This window comes from Pholcus phalangioides, unplaced genomic scaffold (genome assembly GCF_987345545.1).
Source record: "Pholcus phalangioides strain wild (caught in Gottingen) unplaced genomic scaffold, Ppha-v1.0 ptg000018l_1, whole genome shotgun sequence".
Lineage (NCBI taxonomy): Eukaryota > Metazoa > Arthropoda > Arachnida > Araneae > Pholcidae > Pholcus > Pholcus phalangioides.
The window spans coordinates 10384039-10404441 of record NW_028301611.1 but is presented as its reverse complement, the minus strand read 5'-3'; the positions used below and the strand labels follow the sequence as shown (position 1 = coordinate 10404441).

At 37.5% G+C, this 20403-nt stretch overlaps 1 protein-coding gene across 3 annotated transcripts in view; it reads left to right on the top strand.

Moving 5' to 3' along the window:
• Positions 1-20403, top strand: part of bon (tripartite motif-containing protein bonus) — a 102873-nt gene that overhangs the window by 30917 nt on the left and 51553 nt on the right. For 2 of the 3 annotated variants that reach the window (XM_089247948.1, XM_089247950.1), the window contains 2 exons: positions 8420-8700; positions 12089-12130. In XM_089247948.1, the coding sequence (XP_089104074.1) occupies positions 8420-8700; positions 12089-12130 (323 nt within the window). The remainder of the gene's footprint in view (positions 1-8419; positions 8701-12088; positions 12131-20403) is intronic. The other variant, XM_089247949.1, reaches the window with a different exon arrangement.

The window sequence follows — 20403 nt, the reverse complement described above, 5'->3', positions numbered from 1 at the left end:
CCTCACTTCCGGCCTGCGATGCGGGCTATTCAACAATGTGGGCTGTTTACCGAACTTTAATTTTAGTGCTTATTCCTGCTGTGCATGTCATTCAGAAAATTATGGTACTCTGAATTGGTTTTGAGCGTTTATATTACGTATTTTATAACATACAGGGTGGGCAAAAAGTCCGTAGAAACTTTAAAAATGAATAAAAAATGGAAAAATCAAAATAAAAAGCGGTTTGCAGGGTTAGCATCGCTAGGTCATTAAAATTTTTTTAAGAAGGAAAAACCAACCGAAAGGTGGCACTGGTACGAGGGAGGAAATATGCAAATTAGATGGTTATAAGAACTTCAACTTCTTAATCCACAATCAGTTCACTGTTTTGAACCGTGTATGTGGACCTGCTGCACTCTGCTGTTGCTGGATTTTTGACTCGCCTGCAGTGTGTTGTCCCCTGTGGTGGTGGTGGTCACGTGGAACCCACCACCCACGTTTTGCCCACCCTGTGTTTGTTTATAGAGTACAAAAAAAGAACTACAAGTTGCTCTATTGGAAACAAAACTTTACTATAGTGAAACCCCATTATAATGAACAGCTATATGGGACAAAAAATTTCATTAACTATATCCGTTAGCCATACTCGATCTAATGAAATCTAATATTTTGTTTCTTATAAGCCAGACTCACAGTTAATTTGAAATTTGTGCATAAACGATTTTTTTTTGCAATTTTTGTAATTATTTTTCTCCTTTACCCCTGATTTAGAGTGTTCATAGGCAGCATAGAGCCATTCTTTGGTGGTTTAATCTAGAACCCCATTGAATATGGGTATAAAGTTGCCTTCAGTTGGATCCTCACAAGTAGTCGATGGGAGAAAATATTTTGAAAAAAAATCTAAGATCTAATCTTTTTGGAAAATATGAAAGAAAAATTCCAAAAACATCCAATGATGTTCCAAAAAAAAAAAATTCAGGAGATATCAAAGACTGCAAAGTAGAGAAAAGGGGAATGGTGGAGAGTTTCAAAATGCCTGTGCTTAGAAATATTCATATCACAATTCTGTCTTAAGCCCGGATTACACTATAAAAATTTTATAATTCTTTTACAAATGCAATCAATAAGGTGATCGATTGCATTTGCTCGAATGCAACTGATAAATTTATTGGTTGCTTTTTTCAAAGTTTTATAATTAAATAACTTTCATAAACCTTTTATAGTGAAATCCCATCCTTAGTTACTTCTGAGGTATAAAATTTCACTTTTTTTAGTTTGTAGACTCAATATCGAGTGTAAAATATACTTGTGGGGGGGGCACCAAAACCTGTTAAAGTGCTTAGGGCCTTCAAACGTCTTAATCCGGCCCTGAGTGAATGCTGTACATGGGTAACGTTGTTTAATAAAAGTTTTTTTCAAAGTTTAAAAAAATTAAAAGATTGAAATTTAAAAAATAGAAAAATAATAATTTTAAATTTTAAATATATTTTTTAAATATTTATTTTTTTAAATAATTTTAAAAAATTAGAAAAAATTAAAATTTTGTAATTAAATTTAAAACTTATTAAAGTATTTAGTCAATTAAATATTCATAATGAATTGCAGAACGGCTTTTAATTTTGGTCCTGTCAGTGGCCGTTGTTGGCAGGTTTTATTATAAAGTATGGACAAAAGGCAGCTGAAGTTGCTATATGTCCTTTATCTCAGAAGGAAACAGAGGGATAGACATATGAGTACAGTCAAACCTCGTTAGTGCGTCACCCGGTTAATACGTCACTCCGCTTATCCGGTCACTTTTTGGAAGTCCCAATTGTCCTTACACAGGAATTAGCACAGCTATGGCTTACTCCGTTTAACGAGTCACTCCGCTTACTAAGTCACATTTTTGCTCTCCCAAGAGTGACTCATTAACGAGGTTTGACTGTATATTCTATTGATGAACAGGGACCTTCATATGGTGTTTTTAAGGGTATTTATGGCAAATAATTGAAAAAAATCCATGCAAAATCATCTTAAAAAAGTAGCCAAAGATGCGGGTGAATTCCACCCGGATACGTGTCGTGTGAATAGCTCTGAATAACCCAATGTAGAAACCTGTATGTGCGGATGCGGAGCCCGCACTTAGGTTTTGACGCATGCGGACGATGATGATCCGGACCCACATGAACACTTCGAAAGGTGCGGGTACGATGCGGAATTATATACTAATTGTTAAAACTTCTTCCGGACCCGCATCCGCTCCGTGTGAAAGGGGCCTTAAGCTAACAAGTAATCAGTCAGACCTGTCAGTAATCAGGCAGGGGTCTGTCTAGCCAAAATTTTTGTCCATTTTCCGGACCCTTCGCAAAAAACTGGATTTGAGAAACGCACCCTTCATAAAATACAAATTAACGGAATCATAATTTGACATTTCATTTCTTTTGTAACATCTTTAAATTAATTCGGTTGTTTAGATTTCCCCAAAATTACGTACTTTTCACTTAATGGCCATTTTCACAGAAATAAAAAAATTTACACAAAAACTACAAAAGTCTGGACACACCCTCCTTCTTAGTATGACGTCAATCCACTTGCAACGTCAGTTTACGAAGTGCAGTTTTTTCCCCCTTTCCAGTAGCATACTCAGCAAATTACGCTTACTTGTTGTCGCCCCACTTAAGATTTTTTTGCTTGGTCTCCCGTAGGCGGGTGACGTTATGCCGGTATGTACCGCGAGAGGCGCATACACTCATGTGGAGCGTACGAAAAAAAAGTGTGGTATGTGTAGTTTAAAGTATGGCAATTAAAAAGAGTGAATTATTTCTTTTTGTTTGAAATTGCTTGTTGTGCAGCATCAATAGCCGTTTTAGAGCGAATTTGAAGAGCATGATAGCGCAGTGTTCTTTAACCGCTCGTCCGCGGACCGGTGCCGGACCGCAATAAATTTCGCCCAATCTATCTAGCTGTTACATAATTTCAGATTTGAAAATTCAAATACTATCTCTAAAGTTTTTTGTTTTTTTCCCCGTCAGCTGCCGTGCATGTTGTTTTCCTGTTCATTTTTGGCTGTTTTTATATCCTACTATTTATTTATATAAAATCTAAATAAATCGCTTTTATTGGTTTTCAACTTATTCCCCCTATTTACAATCGACGCTCGTTTTTACGACCCCGCATAATAGCGACCACTCAATTTTAACGACTGGTCGGATAAGTCCTAAATTAATTTTCCTTTGATGATATACCTTATGTTTTCCTTTCTATATAACGACCAAACCTCTGGATCAGTATAAAAATAAGCCTGCCGTTCGGAATCGGCAATAAATTGTAGGTCCCGGTCTAATTAGCCCTCGTGTGCAGAAAATGACCGTGGTGCGACAAAAATGATCAAATGAGCCCACCCACCCACTCGCTCGCTCCCTCATTCTCCCGCTCACGGATTCAGTAGCTCGCTCTCCCACTTATTCGCCGACAAACTCGCCCGTTCACTCGCTCACGGACTCCGTAGTTCACTCACTCCGTCACTCAATATTTCGCTCTCTCGCGGTAGCTTTGTGACGAACTGTTGTCGGTGAATTTTCCGTAAACCGTCGAAAACGGAAGTTATACAGCGACACTCGTTTTCACGATCCCGCGTTATAGCGACTATTCCATTACAACGACTGGTCGAATAAGTTCCCAAATTTGTTTTACTGTGATGATATTTCTATGTTTTCCTTTCCATATAACAGTCCCTGATATACACCCATTTTCGTTATAACTAGCGTCGATTGTATCAAGGTGATGCGCTAACAACCTCGATGTGGGACTCTCTGCGGTAGCATGTTTTTCTGAGGTCATGTCGCCGTTCTGTTGTACCCCTGTGTCAGGAAAGTTTTCTGACAAGGACGAACCGGGTATCGAACTCGTGACACCTCTGAACATCCTTTGGCACTTTAGGTGAGTATCTTATCGACTTGGGCTACCGCGCTCCGTGAGTGAACGAACGAGCTACTAAGTTCGTGGCGGGAGAGAGTAGCTCGCTCGATCATACCTTCAGAGTCCGTGAATGAGTGGGCGAACGAGTGATGGGGTGAGTGAGCGAGGGAGTGAGGCAAGTGAGCGAGCGAGCTGCAGATTCCATGAGTGGGCGAGTGGAGTCCGTGAGGGTGAGTGAGAGAGAGAGCGAGGGAAATATAAATTAAGTCAGGGAGTGAGAAGTGGTCGAGTGAGCTACCAAGTCCGTGAGTGAGCAAACGAAATAGTGAGACAATGAGTGAGCGAGGAACCTTTTAATTATGAATATGTTAGTAATGAAAATTATGTCGAAAATTATTAATTACCGGCCGTATTCACCAACACAGTTTAAACTGCAATCGCAGGTAATGAGGAAGTTAAAGGATTGAAGATCGAAATGGATTGGTTAAATTGAGGATTTTAACCAATCCGTATCGATCGCTAATCGTTTAACCTGCTATTGTAGTTTGAACTGTGTTGATGAATACGGCTGTGAGTACTGTATGGTTTGAATGAAAGTTACCAATTAAACAATGTGATGGAAAGTTTGTCGAAAATTGTATCTCCTAACATTGCCCAAAAAGGAGTGCTATTTTTTGTTTTCGTTTTTTGAGGCTCTAGTTTCATGAGCCAGTTTTCGAAAATGTTTTTGTCTCCCAAGAGGTTTTATATGCAAGAATTGGATGTTTAAAACGAGATAACTGCACAGTTTTTGAACTCAAGCATGACTTTAAACAATAAGAAGCTGAGGCTATCTTTTACCAGTTTTACTGATTGAGAAAATAAAACTTATTTTTATATTCCCTTTTATTCCATTAATTTTTTGTCCAGCATCAGTAGTATGATATGGGTCTGGGTCATATTCCCGACAGGGTCGAATTGGAAATTTTAGTTTTCCCGTATACGCCGCACTTCGCAATTTCTGTTGGGATTTGCATTTCTCGCAGCATAATATTTTTGTATGTCTGGGGGGGGGGGGGGAGTCGTTTTTTTTAAAAAAAGTGTCAGTTATTCGGCTCATTCATACGATGTCCTACTACTGATGCTGAAAAAAAATTTAATGGAATAAAGGGAATACAAAGATAAGTTTAATTCTCTCCATAAGCAAAACTGGTAAAAAGTTCACTCGCTGACGAACTCGTAGTTTCGTGTCGAACTGTTGTCGGTGAATTGCTGGTCGGCATGGGCGGTGATACGGGGGGGGGGGCATTGCTTCCCAGCGTCAAAGGTGGAGTCGGCTGATCTAATGTATATATATATAGTCATCATCGTCGTGCCCCCCCCCCCCAGACTTCCAAGTCTATCTCCACCTATGCTGGTCGGTGAATTTTCCGGACACGGTTTTCGACGGTCGTTACAACGAGCGTCGACTGTATTTTTCCTTTGTCGGTCCCCAAATTTTTTCCCCTATTTATTTTTTATCGGTCCGCTAATTATTTTTCCTATTTATTTTTTTTCGACCCCAATTATTCCTCCTATTTAGTTTCTTCGGGTTCACAAATGCCTTTTCCTATTCATTTTTTGCCAGTCCGCAAATATGCGGGCTGACTACTCGTGAGCTTAACGTGAACACCGGACCCTGTCCAGGAAAAAAAATTCCATATCGAATGCCGCGACTGCTACTCCGGCTTATAAGGAACGAGATATTAAATTAATTAGATATTAGATTTAATTAGATCGAGTATATGGCGAACCGATATAGTTATTATTTTCCATATTCATTTTTTGATTGTCTGCAAATTACTTTCATTTCAGTTAGTCCGCGATATATTTTAGTTTTCACCGGTCCGCAGGTGTAAAGAAGTTGTTTACTGTGGTGCAGCTCTTAATGTACGAGTTCTTAACCTTTTGGGTTGAAAAGATAAAGTTCAAGGATCCCTTGTGATATTAAAATGAAGGCCCGGACCCCTTTTTACAAAATAATATTCAGTAATGTGAAAGTAACGAATCAATTGTTTTCTTATCCACGCTCACAGACCTCCTAAAATCGCTCCAAGGACTCCTGGTTGAGAACACCTGTCGTAATGCTATCGTGGGTTGTCCCCGTGATCCCCCTCCACGAGGCTCCAACCTGGGGGCCTCCGAGACGATGCTGAGTTTTTTTTCTTCCATGCGATAAACTTAATTTTGAGGGCCCCGCCAAAGATCAGATATTAGGGGCCCTGCTGCGGTATACAGGGGTCATGGTTGTCCACTTTCCCGTATTTTTTAATTAAACACAGTCAGGCCTCGATATGACCTCATTCCAGGGGACTGAAAAAAAAATTGTTTTATTACGAGCACTCCAGCGATTCACGAATTACTTTCCAAAAACTGATGTTATAGGCGGGGCGGAATTATAACTAAATTCGAAAATTTATTGCACGTTATACTATTACAGTCAAGCCCGCTTATAACGAAATCGGATATTTCGAGGTCTCGGTTATAACTTATAATGAAGTTTTTTTGTACTAGCGAACATGCATTACCAAACAGGCACACATTGACAGCTCTCCTCGACATAGATTGAAGACGCCCTTAGAAGCCGCGACGCAGACTTTGAGAACCATTGACTTGATGGTTTTCAAAGGTGAAATATTACACCTATATTACCAGCGTATAGGTATAATATTTTACTCAAGTCTGAATATCGTTAATATTTGTGACACGTATATACGTGTGATTTTTTTTTCATTTCAATTATTATTAAATTTTCGAGTCTCAGGACTACTTTTGCTTATCTATGTCAGGGTTCTTAACCGTTTTCAGTCGCGTCCCAAAATTAACATGATCAACTTTGCGACCCATCGGTATTTTTAAATTCTTGTTAAATATTTCTGATTAACAAAATGTTTAGTTTTGAACCTAATCAAACCCAGTTCATGGTGTATTACCAGGTAGGCCAACAAGGCTGAAATCCAGGGCCCCAGCCCCCGAATGAAATGGGGTGGGAGCACCAGGTCATTGAAAGTTTTCGATTTTCATTAAATTTTTAAATTTCTTGTTTAAAAACAAGATTTTTTTTTCTTTCGTAAATTCTGAATTTGCATCAATTCTGGAATTCTCTTTAATTTTCAATTATCTTTTATTAATTTTTGAGTTATTTTCCGCCAATTCTTGAGTTATTTTTGTTTATCAATTCTGGAATTATTTCTCTTTAAATTTCAATCATCTCTCATTCACAGTTTTAGAATTATCTCTCATTCACAGTTTTAGAATTATCTCTCATTCACAGTTTTAGAATTATCTCTCATTCACAGTTTTAGAATTATCTCTCATTCACAGTTTTAGAATTATCTTTCTTTCATTTTAGAATTATTTTTCATTCATTCTCGGGTTATTTTTCATTCATTCTCGGGTTATTTTTCATTAACTCTTGAGTTTTCTTTAAATCCCAATTATCTTTCATTAATTTCAGAATTCTCTCTCTTTAATTTTAGAATTTTCTCTTCAATTTTCAATTATCTTTCATTTAAGAATTATTTTTCACCGATTCTGAAATTATTTTCCATTAATTTTGGAATTTTCATCAATTCTGGAATCTTTGTCCATTAATTAGGAAACGTTTTTCATTGATCCTGTATATTGTAAGTTCTTACGACCCATCTCAGGAGCCCTTGTGATCCAAGTTTGGGTCGCGGCCCATAGATTAAGAACCCCTGATCTACGTGGACGAAGTCTTATCCGCGATGCCGTAGGTTGGGAAACGAAACGCTCCTTCAAAAAAATGGATTCTTCTCATTAAACTCGAATATTTATCATGTTTCGGCCTATAACAAATATAGGGATATTGCGAATGTTTTTCATGTTCCCTTGCGACTTCGTTATATCCGGGCTCGACTGTACCTTTTTTCCCCCGGGAAAAAAAAAAAACATTTTCAATCAACATTTCATTCCATTTCCCAAATTATTGCGGGAAATTAAACAGGAAATTCCGCTGTGATGAGATAATGATGGCATGATTTTTCAGGTTGCCCGAGCTCTGTTATCGATCGGAAAGCGCTGCTGCTCTCGCTCTCATCAGCACGAGAAGAAAAGGGAAAAAAGAAAAAAAACCTCTATTCTCTCGACCAACGAACTCATGAGCTAGGTCAAGTGTCATTTGGTGAATACAGATGGCGCGCGGGTTTCCTTTTCCTTTGGCGTAGCGTTGTTTACCGAGGTTCCAAAACCATGATCGTCTCGTGGAGAGATCATGATTTCCTTTTCTTCTTTTTTTTTTTTTTCGTATTTCATGAGCGGGTTCGTAGCTAGTAGCGTCGGCGCCATTTCCACATCTTCCGCAAGCCATGGCATCCGGTAGCGTTTGCAGTTCCAGGCGCTGTCAGTGTTAGAAGCGTGCTCGTTATTTATTTTGAAAAAAAAAAAAATCAAGTAGTGTTTATTATTATTTTTTCAAGTTTTCTTCGAATGGCGGTATAGAAACGGATTTGTGTTTGTTTTTATTTCCATATTTTTTTTTGTTTGTTTGTGTGTGTTTCGGCAGACCGATGGACAGCAGTTCTAAGAATTCGAGTCCCGGCCAGGACACGGCGCCGGCCAGCGGCGAAGACACCGATGTCTCTCCAGGAGCCGCCGACCAAGTTACCGAAAGTGGGACTACGGATTTCTTGCCGCAGCCCTGGCTCGAGCTGAAATGTGTGTTCTGTGGACAAGAGCTTAAGGACAGCCACGAGCCAAAACTTTTGCCGTGCCTCCACACCTCGTGCAAATCGTGTCTGGAAACGGAATCTTCGGCGAGTCCATCACCCGTTGCTCCATCCCTAGGTAAGTGCCTAAGTTCCAGTTTCTTTTCCTCTTTTTGGGATCTTTAGTTCCGTTTTTTTCAAATGTTAATTTCGAATACGAAACTGGTCCGGGAAAACGAAAGCATGATCGATTCGGAAACTTGTGTGCGTTGTGTCTATGGATTGACTCGGTGTCAAAATGAATTTTATTTGCCATCTCGAATAATTAATCTTTTTTGCCATCTTGGAGTTATTCGCAGAAATACATTTCAAAAATTAATACAAAATGATTTTGGAAAATGGGTCTGGAGCAGTGGTTCTCATTTTGCGGCTCCCTTGCCCTAGTGGACATGCGTCCGCGGCTCCCCGTAATATTTTGAACAAAGAACCGCTTCATGGTAATGGATAAATACACATTAAATAGTTGAATTAATTAACATTTGATAAGCACAGTTCACCACGGTGCCGGTTGGCAGCCGTCCACTCTTGAGAACCACTGGTCTAAACAGTAAAAGAAAATTGAATTTTCTGGATGTTAATACCGAAACTGATGTTTGGAAAGAAAAGTGATTTGCCTCTTCCAGGAATCGAACCCTGGCCCCCTTGCATACCGGGGAAGTGCGCTAACCAATGCACTAGACACGCACTTTCAACCCCCTTCAACATGCATTTTCGATTCCGGGAGGAGGTAAATCACCTTTCTTTCCAAATATCAGTTTTGGCATTAACATCCAGAAAATTCAATTTCTCAGTATATTTCAGGCCGGGAAAAAAAAATACCATCTAAAAGGAAACTTGACGTTTTGGGTGAGCTAATGCATTGCTTGGGGAATCTCAGGTTTCCACGGGCATTAAACATATTGAAATCAGAGACAATTTTTTCCCATATGCTAAATTCTCTACAGGCTAGCTTAGCAAATCAAAAAAAAAAAAAAAAAATTAAGGCGCCAACCTGATTTTTTAGGAGCCAGGCCCCCCCCCTCCCTCCAGTAATTTACACTCCCAAAGTTCTCAAGACTTTTTTTAGGCTGAGATTGCACTAAAATTTTTTAAAAGCTCTTTTATAAAACTTGAAAAATAGAACCAATACGCGTATTCGCAGTTGCACGGTATGCAAGAGGATCCAGTTTCGACTCCTGGAGGAGACAAATCACTTTTCTTTCCAAATATTAGTTTCGGCATAACATCCAGAAAATTTAAGTTCTCATTATATTTCAGGCCAAAAATGTACCATCTAATCTCAATACAAATTTTAAGAAGTTTGTGTTGCCCTCAGATTCCAATTTAATCTCTCACACAAAAGAAAAGAAAAACATTTTAGATGCCAATTCCATCTTTTTAGTTGCCATGGCGACCTGGTGCCTGGGATTTGTGCTAGCAGGTCTTGTTGACTAAAAAATTGGCACTGGTGCTAAGTCCACAAAATTGTCTTGGAAATTATGTCTGTGTCTGCTAGTATAAAAGTATACCAGTCTGACACAAAACAATTTCTCTATTTCGGTTTGATTTTGTTGGGTGGAAAACTTGGCGTCTTAAATTTTTGCATTGGTGTCAATAATTTTCAAATGTAATGTATAAATTGCAACGGATAGTTTTTAGAATATTGTCCACATGTCTATAACATGAAAATGGAGTTTCCAAAGTCCAGTAAAAAATGGAGGAAGGGAAACAAATATTGGGGCAGTTACACTCAGGAACAATAAATGCTTTACCTCTGAAAATTTAGGTTAAGGCTTGACAATTATTTTTTCAATTTGTAGCGAGAATGAAGAATAATACAGAATAAAGGGTTACAGTGTGAAAAGTCAATGTAGAAAAAGGAAAATATTTTGAATTTTTTTTTAAATCTTAAAAGAATGACTAAAATTTTTCCTGATTATGTCAGTCCCTGGATTAATGTTTCATTTTTATTTTTTTTTATCCACACAAAGGCTTGTGTTTGACCACTTCACATTGCATGGAATGTCTCCTTAGATATGGGACCTAAACATTTTTAGTCACGTTTGCTTTAGTATTGATTTGTCTTATATGAAGTTTGTCATTCTACACTAGTTTATTTTCTAAATTCTCAATATACTTCACTTTATCTTCGACTTAGGATGTATAGAGGCTAGGGCATAATGAATCAGAAACATAATCTAGGTGCCATCTAAAATTCTTGTACAGCTATAGTAGGCCTATAATCCCTTCTTTATCTTTGGTGATTTTTTTTTTTTTTTTGCTTGCCTGTTTGCTTGTTTATTGCTGGTCAGCCATTTTGCAACCTGTGAGTTTTTTGTCAAGCCCTAATGTAAACATTAATGAAGTTATGGAAGAACATGAAAACTAAAAAAATTTGTAGGTTTTACATTTAAAATGTAATAATGGAGTCGGTGAAACCGAAACCAGGACTGCAGTTTATTTGCTTTTGGTTCAGCGTGAACTGAAAATGTGTGGCACAGAGCTCGATAGCAGCCAAACTTTTTCTGTGCTGATGTGCAAGAAGATGTTTGGGTGGTGCCGTATATGTGTGGATACTTGACGGTATGTGTGGGCTAAGAGCGTGGTGGGTCAGTAACCAAAGAAATGGTGTGAAATTGGACAACTAATTTGAAAGCAGATGTTACATTTATAAAAATTTTATGAATGAAATTCTAAAAATTTGAACTCTTCATTGGATTTAAAGGCCTAATTTACTTATATTTTTCATACTTTTATGGTAGGAGTTGTCAGCATGAATACCATCATAAAATGGTCAGTAAGTCCCACAAAAGTGGAAAAATGTGTGGCTCCTAAAAGATTTGGCGATGCCTTTTTTTTCGATTTGGCAAGCCTTGCTTTATGGTTATGTACTTTTATCCAAGAAGTGTTTAGTCTCTATTGTTTCAGATAATTCAAGTTCAATTGTCATAACAAGGCAAATTGAGTCTAAAGAGCAAGTTTAGGTTTAATATGAAATAATAAAACACTATATGATAAACTGGCCGAACGGGAGCCTTAAACACTCTCATCTTGGGCTTTGTGAAAAAATAAGTTTTGCGTTAGCATCAAAGGAACACAGTAACTTCATGTTGTTCTTTAGAAAAATATAGCAAGAAAATGATTAAACCATTAAAAGCAAATGATGAGTTCTCGTGAACTATCTCACAAAAAGATTGAATACTAATGAAGTGAAAGGTTAAGCATGTCAGTAAAATAGTTTATAAAACAGCATGTCATGTTCTTGTTTGTTCATTGTATTTAGTTTGCTTGCTTGTGTCATTTTCGAGTCCTGTGCTTGGAATTTTATTTTCATATGTGCATTGGGTTTATGACTGTTCTCTCTTGCATGCTAAGAAAATTATTTAATTTTGCTGGATTGCTTGCTTTTTTTATATTCTTTCTCTGATGTGCTTTTTGTGTTGCTTTGTAATAGTTTTTTGTTTTGTTGCTTGGTCATAATTTTTTAGGTGGTAGAAAAATTGCACGAAATAAACGAGGTTCTCTGACAGGTTAGTCTCACCTAGAAATGCTTTTGTTTTTATTGCTTTAAAAGCCTTTTGGTAAAAAATTATTAATTTGACAATTTTTAGGTTTAAAATTGCTGTAGAATTGAAATTGAGCCACATGGCCTCACAATGTGGCTGAGGCTGATAGGGATCTAGCCTAGGGTTTTGTTGATCAACACTATGTTTGAATTTTTTTTTACAATGTTTATTATTGGTATTAGGAGCTTCCCTCAAAAAGTATTGGTTTGCCAAAAGATCTGGGGTGGGTGGTATGCCCATACCAGAAGGGGTTGACGATCCTTGGTGCCAGGTCGCCATGGGAACTAAAAAATTGGCGTTGATTCACAAAATTTTACATGTTTGATCATCAAATAGAAGTCTTAACTAAAATTTTTGGAAATTTTTATAAGTGTCTACCAGGGCTGGATAAATATTATTACTACTACTAAACCACGCATGTACCTCGTTTATATTTCTCTGCGGAATTTCTAACAAATTGGTACATGTTGAGCGGTCATGCGTTTCTTTCAACCACATGCCCAATACTAGCGTTAAAAATACTGATGTATAATACTCGGGTATGTACTATTTTTAAATAGTCTAGCGTGTAAGTTTTTTGGAGATTTTGTCAAGCTCTGGTGTCTACCAACACTGAAATGAGACACCAAGTCTTGTAAAGTAAGGAAGATTAATTAATTTTACCATTTCTCAAAAAAAAAAAAAAAATTGCTCATCTCACGAGAAATTCAGCTTTCGCGGAAATTTTCGCATTTGTCAAGCCCTGCCTACTACTGAGCTTGACACAAGTTTTTGATGCGTGCTTGTGAATTAATGTGGCTGTGTGTGTGTGGAAAGGCTTCTACAAAGACAAGTTTTGAATTCAGGATATTTTATAGTTCATGTAAAGTCGTCATTGACAGGGTTAAATGGGCTATTTTGTGCGTGTTTTTCGTTTAAGCCTAAATTTAATTTCTACACAAATCCCAGGTGCCATGGCGATTAGAAAATTGGTATCGGTGCTTAAAACTATATATATAATTGATAAATTAGGCTAAGGATGACAAAATTTTCTGATTTAATGGTAGTGCGTCTTGTATGAAAGGGTGGAGGGAGGCTTGTCAAATCAAGCCTCAGAAAAGTCGAATAAACATTATTCAGGATCGTTCTTTGTGAGAAAAAAAAATCATGCTTGGCGCCCAAGAAATTTAGCAGGCACCTAATTTTTTTGCAATTTGTCCAGTCCCGATTTAAATGGCATCGACGAGATATCTCGCCTCTTATTTTAGCATTGACATGTCCTGATATTTTTAAAGCTGATTTCTCAGTAAAACGTTTTTGCCATTGTACACTTTGCCATATACTTAGTTTGAACCTGCTGAAAATCGGAAGGCCTACTTCATCGAAAAAGAAATTTTTTTAAAGGGGTTTATTGATTACTGCTTGCGGCTTAGAGGGGCTAAAAAAAAAAAAAACATGCATGCAACATGTTTAAATTAATTCGGTAGTAGAGTTATTCGCGCACCGAAAAAGCTACTGCCTCGTTATGGCAATCGTACTCCCTCTCACTTTGTTTTGAGGGAAATCGGCCATTTTAGTTTTAATTTTCAAGAAAAAAATATTGTACTGAAGGAAAAAAAAAATTCCCATAAAAAATGGTGCATCCTGCTACTACAGGGCATTTAAAAAAAAAAAATGTTTTTCGATCCGTGGAGGAAGAGAAATCTAGCTTTTAAAAGGCTGCCAGTTCTCATGCCCACGTTTAAAAGTCCGAAGACGGCCTCCCCCGTTTTTCGCGAATGATCCTGTCCCTGTGGCTGGCAGCGGGTGATGATGATGATGTTGCTGGCGGCAACAATGCCTTCGACCCAGAATGTTCTCCGCCCCACCACTGATATTAGCACACGTAGCGCTTCTCCGCCATGAGCGATCCTCTCATTGGCCAGGAGGGTAGTGGTACTGAACAAACACGCACAGGAAACGTAACTCCAATTACACAGCTCCGAGAATCATGATTCATTTCTCTACCATGATTTCATTTGAGAGAGCTTATACTTTGTGTGTGCGTGAGAAGGGGTAGTGTTTTTTTCATTCGTATAAAATACACAGTCGTTTTTCACAGCTCGTTTCTTTTCCTTCTCGGAACTGGTTATCTCTAGCTGTGCGCTGTAGAGGGCGTAAACATCGGGCTGAGGAAGATGGGTTTGGATAATGGGGCACAGCTCTAGGGTTTTTTTTTATTTTTTTCCTCCTTCAAGCTGCGTGAGCGGTCGATAACTGGTATTGGGGTAAAGGAAATTCTGGCTGAGCTGCGAGCAGCAGTTTTCTTCCTGGAGCTGAGCTTGTCTTTCTTTTTTATCTTTGGAAATAGTGGTATAGGGTTGCTGTAGCATAGCTTTGGCGCCAGCGTTATCTTTTTTGCTGGTTAGACGATGGCGTGAGCGCTATTTCTCTGACTATTGATTTTGGATGGACGAAAATCTATTGAATTGTATTGGGAAAATCAAATCATGTCAACGGAAGAATGCTATTGATTAATTATCGAAATTTCAGGACTTGGAGAGATTTTCTCTTGTTAATGATTCAGCAACAAATCTTGTTTGGGATAGTGTGGCTGCAATGTTCGCCAATATGCGTCTAGATGCGTGATTCACGCATCAAAATTCAATTTTACTCGAAATTTCGTTAAGGAGTGAAAATACTTCTCAATTTAATCCTCCCGAATTTTAGGTAATTAGTTATTTTCACTGATAAAAAAAAGTATAAAATATTTTACAGACGGACGCCTGATAATTTTAGAGATAATTTTAACACCTGCTTGTCCCGGCTACTCGTGTTATCGAAGATTCAATAAAATCAAATTATTCTAAGTATTGAACTATTTCATAATGAACTAATGTTTTGAAATTTCAAACTACTTGAATTTTTGTAGTTTTGGAGGGAGAGAGCGGTGTCATCAACACGGCCGTAAATTCGGACGGAACAAAGATTTACGCAGAAGTTTCTCAAGGGGGTCAATTTTTTCTTCTCGGGGGGGGGGGGGGGTAGAACCCCAAAATCCCATTTGAGTACGCCAATGGGACGGAATATGTATCTAGCACATGGATTTCTAACTCGGAACACACATAAAACTACATACACACACACAAACTTCACAATTACAAATTTCTTTCACCTGGTGTTTTTGTAAGTGTAATAATACGGGTTTATATCTCTCTGGAGCCAAAATAAACTGGACACACCAAATCCTCTTTTCATTCAGCTTCTGTGGTTCCAAACGTCACGGAACGCTTGAAAACCCTGGAAACCGGAGTGCTTATTATTAAAAAAAAAATTCTTATTCTGCTACAGTGATGAGCAGATGGTCTTTATTCTGAATTTCGACGTAATAGTGTTATTCATACAAATTCAGAGCTTGTGGGTGACAACAACTGAGCAGTAATTCCAGTTTTTCTGCCGACCTCGTCGGTTAAATACTGTGGACATTTTAACCATAGGAATTCAATTGTATTTTTGAAGAATTTTTTTTCATCAAATCACACATTTTCTTTGTTAAAATTCTTTTGGATTTTTTTGAATATTTAATAATTTTAAACAAGAAGCTGGTTCTAACTCTATGCGACAGTAAGACGCCATAAATATTTTATACTTAATTTGGTTGTGAAAACGATTGTTTCTTTGTAACTTTATTAGCTAGAGATGTTTGTTTTTAATCGCAAAACTTACGTGAGCTTTATGGGACACTGTGTATGCTAGAAAAATATTCAAAAATTTTTGGGAACAGCCTTGTAACTAGAGCCCGGATTATATGCAAATGCATTTGCATATTTTGGCCTTTTTTAGCATTAATGCATACAAATGCATAAAATCAGAATTTTCAGTATAAGTGCATATTTTTGAAGGTTTATTTAAGCTCGCTCAATTTTTTTTACAATTTTTCAAATAAATATTGTTCATAATATTTTCATAACATCTGTTTTTTTCCCCGCAGGTGAAATTTAGTGAACTAATACATGTTTATAATAAAGTATTTTACGAATACGAACTGTTTTATTGTAAGGCTATTTCTAGAGATATGTCAAAGTGTCAAATTTTTTTTAGAAATAGTGTCGAAATTCTTTTCTTACTGGAATTTCTGTTATTGAGCAATTATATCAAACTAAAAATTTAAAAATGCCTGAATAAAAAAATGTGTAGAATTTATTTGCATGTGCGGATGTATATATCAAGGGATTTTTTTTGTAAATGAATATGCATATATGCACTAAGAAATACAAAAGATGAATTTTAAAAATACATCTGCTTGTTTTTGCATGGAGATTTTTTGAATGCATGTTTTCTCATTTTTTTGTACATATTTTGGAATTTTTGACTTTTTCAATATTTCTAGTGCATATTCTGGGGCATTTAATGCATATTTTGGCATTTTAAGTGCACATTTTGTATTTTAAGTGTTTATTTTTGCATTTTTAAGTGAATATTTGCATATTTTTAGAGCATATTTTGCCACTTTTTTTAGTGCATATAATCCGGGCTCTGCTTATAACTATCAAGGGTACCGCTAGAACTCATACGTTGGAAACCTCCAGTCTAGCATATCATTAAGGTTGAATGTGGACGTATTTGGCTTATTAATTCTTGATTTGCTTAGTTTGAGGGTTCAACAAGTAGAGTAGTGGTTGAAAACTTCTATCTGGATATAAAAAATAATTTTGTATTTACTACTTCATGGTCTTGGACAGTAAACATTCATCATTCAAAATTATAGTGAACATTTTGTATATAGATGAAACAACAGTTTTCATAACAAAGCAGTTGGAAAACCAAAGCAGAATGTTTGGCTTTGTTCTGCAACGAGCCTCAGCTGACTGGAATTGTTCTGCAGTAAAAATCCCCATAATAGTTTTTTTGCACTTTAATTCTTCCAGATTGTTGTCGTCAGAGAACACAATTTTGGCATAGTCTGCTTTGGGGGGTTGGGTACATAGGCCTATTCTAGGTTTGATGATTCTGATGCTACCCAATAGCATTCAGTTGTCTTCTGTATTTTTAGTGTATGCAGAGGCATAAACAATGTTTACAATGCTCAGCAAAGAGCTAGAAATAAAAGTGCTTCATTTGTCAAAAACGGCTACACTGGCATTAAACAATGACATTTAAACAAACTCCTTTAAAAGAAGGATGGACACTTAGTAAAATCATCCATTTCTTTTTGACTTATTTACACATTGGACCCTGTAATTTACACATTTTGCGCCCTGCTTTTGAAATTAGTCTCCAAAGAGGGTCATTCTTGAAAAACATACATGCCTTCATAATTTTCTGCGCATTGTCAAAAGAGTTGACAGACTGGACTGTGGAAGACTGGGAAATTTTTTTTTTTATTGTGAGGAGAGACAAAAAAGAATTATCTGTGGTTGGCTAGTACCCTGTTTTGGTTACAAAACAATTTTTGACTGATACTGAAATAATGCTGTGAAAAAAATTTAGGAATTTTTTTTTATTTTGCTATGATGATTTCTAGGGGGGGGGTATACTCTCCCCTGTCCTGTATTTTTTTTACTCTTATTTATTCTTTTTACTCTTTTACTCTAATTTTTTTGAGTGGGAGCCCTGCAGTAGCAAGATTTCTGGAAGAATGAATGAACAGTTCTCAGTTATAAGAATATTTGTTACATTTCCATGGTTGTCAAACAGCCATCCAGTTTCACTATAAAAAATTATTTTTCAATCAATATCTTATAATATTGTTATTTGCCTCAAAACGTTGACATGGCAAAATAGATACATATCTTCTCATTTACTAAATTTTTTACATGAAAAGTTATCCCTCTCTGCTGTCGGCCTGTGGTCATTTTCTGCTATTAGTAATGAGATGGATGGGAAATTTTTGCTGATATGACTCAACTTCAAATGACAAAATGACATTTCAATGATTTGTGCGTAAAAGGGGAGGGGGGGCCGTCCAGAGTCCAGAATGCTTTCAGACCTCAAAAACTTCAAAAAAGGGCAAAAAGTTTTTCCTTGCTTTCAGGGCCTTCCTATTTTATGTTCTTTTTTAAGAAAATTGGAGAGACAACATTAACATTGTACAGGATTCAAATGTCTGGTTTTAGAGCCAAAGACACCGACTTTTATCGTAATACAATCGGACTCTGCAGGGGGCACAACTCACATGTTTTACCGTTATGAGCGATCATAAACCATCAGCGCGGGAAAAAACTGTTGGAAGATGGACGGTGCCAATGCCTCGTAGATACTGTTAGTCTTTATCTATGAGGCGTCGACAGTGCCCACGCAAAGAAAACATGGAGATGCAGTCCCCCCCCCCCCCCGGTTCACTCAGCTTTCACTTATGAATTTTCATTTGTAATCGTAATTTCGTAATTTATTTTACTATTTCTGTAACCTGTTGCTACCTGTTAATCCTTAAAGTGGTTTTAAGAACCCGAGATATCTTGGGATTGCCGCTGTAAGGATTAAAGTGAATGAAGAACTTGTGTTCTAAGCTTATAACCCTCACTTTAATACATCGAGATTGTACGCGGATGAATTGTGGAGTTCCGACGCACTGCAGACCTGTCTGAAAGGTCGCCCAGATCGTTCGGTTCTTTCTCTAAATACTTTTAGGCCGTGGTCTGACGGTGAACACGACTAGATGTGTTTCGTACGGCTTAAATCCCCAATGAAAAGGGTATATTTCAATTGCGGCACCGATAAAGGAGACCCGACTCATCGTCCATCCCTTACCCCACCTTCGAACAAAAACTGGTTTTGCCGCTCCAAGTGACACTGAAAAAAATCGGGATGTGTTCATATAACCGGGCGGACTCGTCGTCCTCTGTCTTGGAGCGACAAAACCAGTTTGTTGTTTAAAGTACGTTTATTCCTTTAAAAATGAGCAGGATAGGGAACAGCGATCGGCTTATAGCGATAATACTGAAGTCGCACTCCACTCAAACATTGTGAATCTGTCACCTGTGGTGTTTCAGAGAGCTATAGTTTCAATTGTTATTTCCCTGTTGCCATCATGCAGAGTGGAGCATCAAGTGCCAGATCGTGTTTAGTGCGCTCGAGTGGCGCAGTGGTAAGATGCTTGTCTTCCACTGTGAAGGTTACCATCAAGGTCCATGGGTTCGAATCCGGGCATAGAACGTCAGAAGCAAGTTCTTTGCCTACCGAGCCTGGGCGGCCACCGATGGATGGAACCTTAATTTCCCACCCAACTCCACTGGTTGGACATTGCCGTATGGCGATATATGATCGGAGTTGGTGTGCGGTGCAGTAGATCTTGTTTAGTCTGGCGCCTTTTCTTTCCCCCCTCGTTAGAATTGCTGCGATGTTTGTTGATTTGCTATGGCTTTCTCTTTTGGGGGAGTAAGTGAACTTCTGAGAAGAACTGTAGAGTCCTCTTATATTATGGATCTCTTTTTTTTTTTTACACTCAAGGGGACTACGTGTCTACATCCTCAAAGCCGTGCCTCACCTAGGGCAGGATCTGTTTTTGTGAAAATGTTACTTATTTTTTATGAAAAGGGTCATTAATTTTGTAAAGAATGTCATTTTTTGGGAAGCGAAATAATCTAGTTAATTAATCAGAAAGAAATAGAATGCCAAATTTGTGATTTCATTAATTTGAATTTTGTGAAGGGTCAGGGAAACTGACACAAAATTCTGTATGGGTTTCATAAACTTCTTTCGAGGACGTCGCGGTGAGCTTCCGATATTGATGTGCACCTTTTTCTAGTACTGTAAAGTGTTATTTCCGATATTATGCTGGGGAGAACCGTGGAAAAACTGTGACCAGGGCAAGGAAGCCCCGATAACCAATGTTCGAGAACCACTGCCGTAACTGATAACTATAAGGAGAATACTGAAGCTTTTTCAACAGTGGGAACATCATGGAATCTTTATAGGTAGTAAATATTTTATAAGCAGTCCTTGATCGCGCAGTAGAATGGTTTCTTTTGTGTTGGAGTAGTAGATAATAATCTCGATCAGTGTCCGTTTATACGCATTACATGCGTGATTCACGCATCAAAATTCAGTTTTACTCCAAATTTCGTTGCGGAGTGAAAATACTTCAACTGTTAGGTAATTTTTTTAGTAGATTTGTTTCTCACTGATTAAAAAAATAACTTTTCTCTTTACAAAAATACCTCGTAAAATTTCGGAGAGGAGTGAAATTACACATCAAAATTGTATTTTCGGATATGTTGTAAATATGCTAATTGTATTTTCGGAATAAAATTTTGTATGTCGCCGGCGAGAGATCGTAA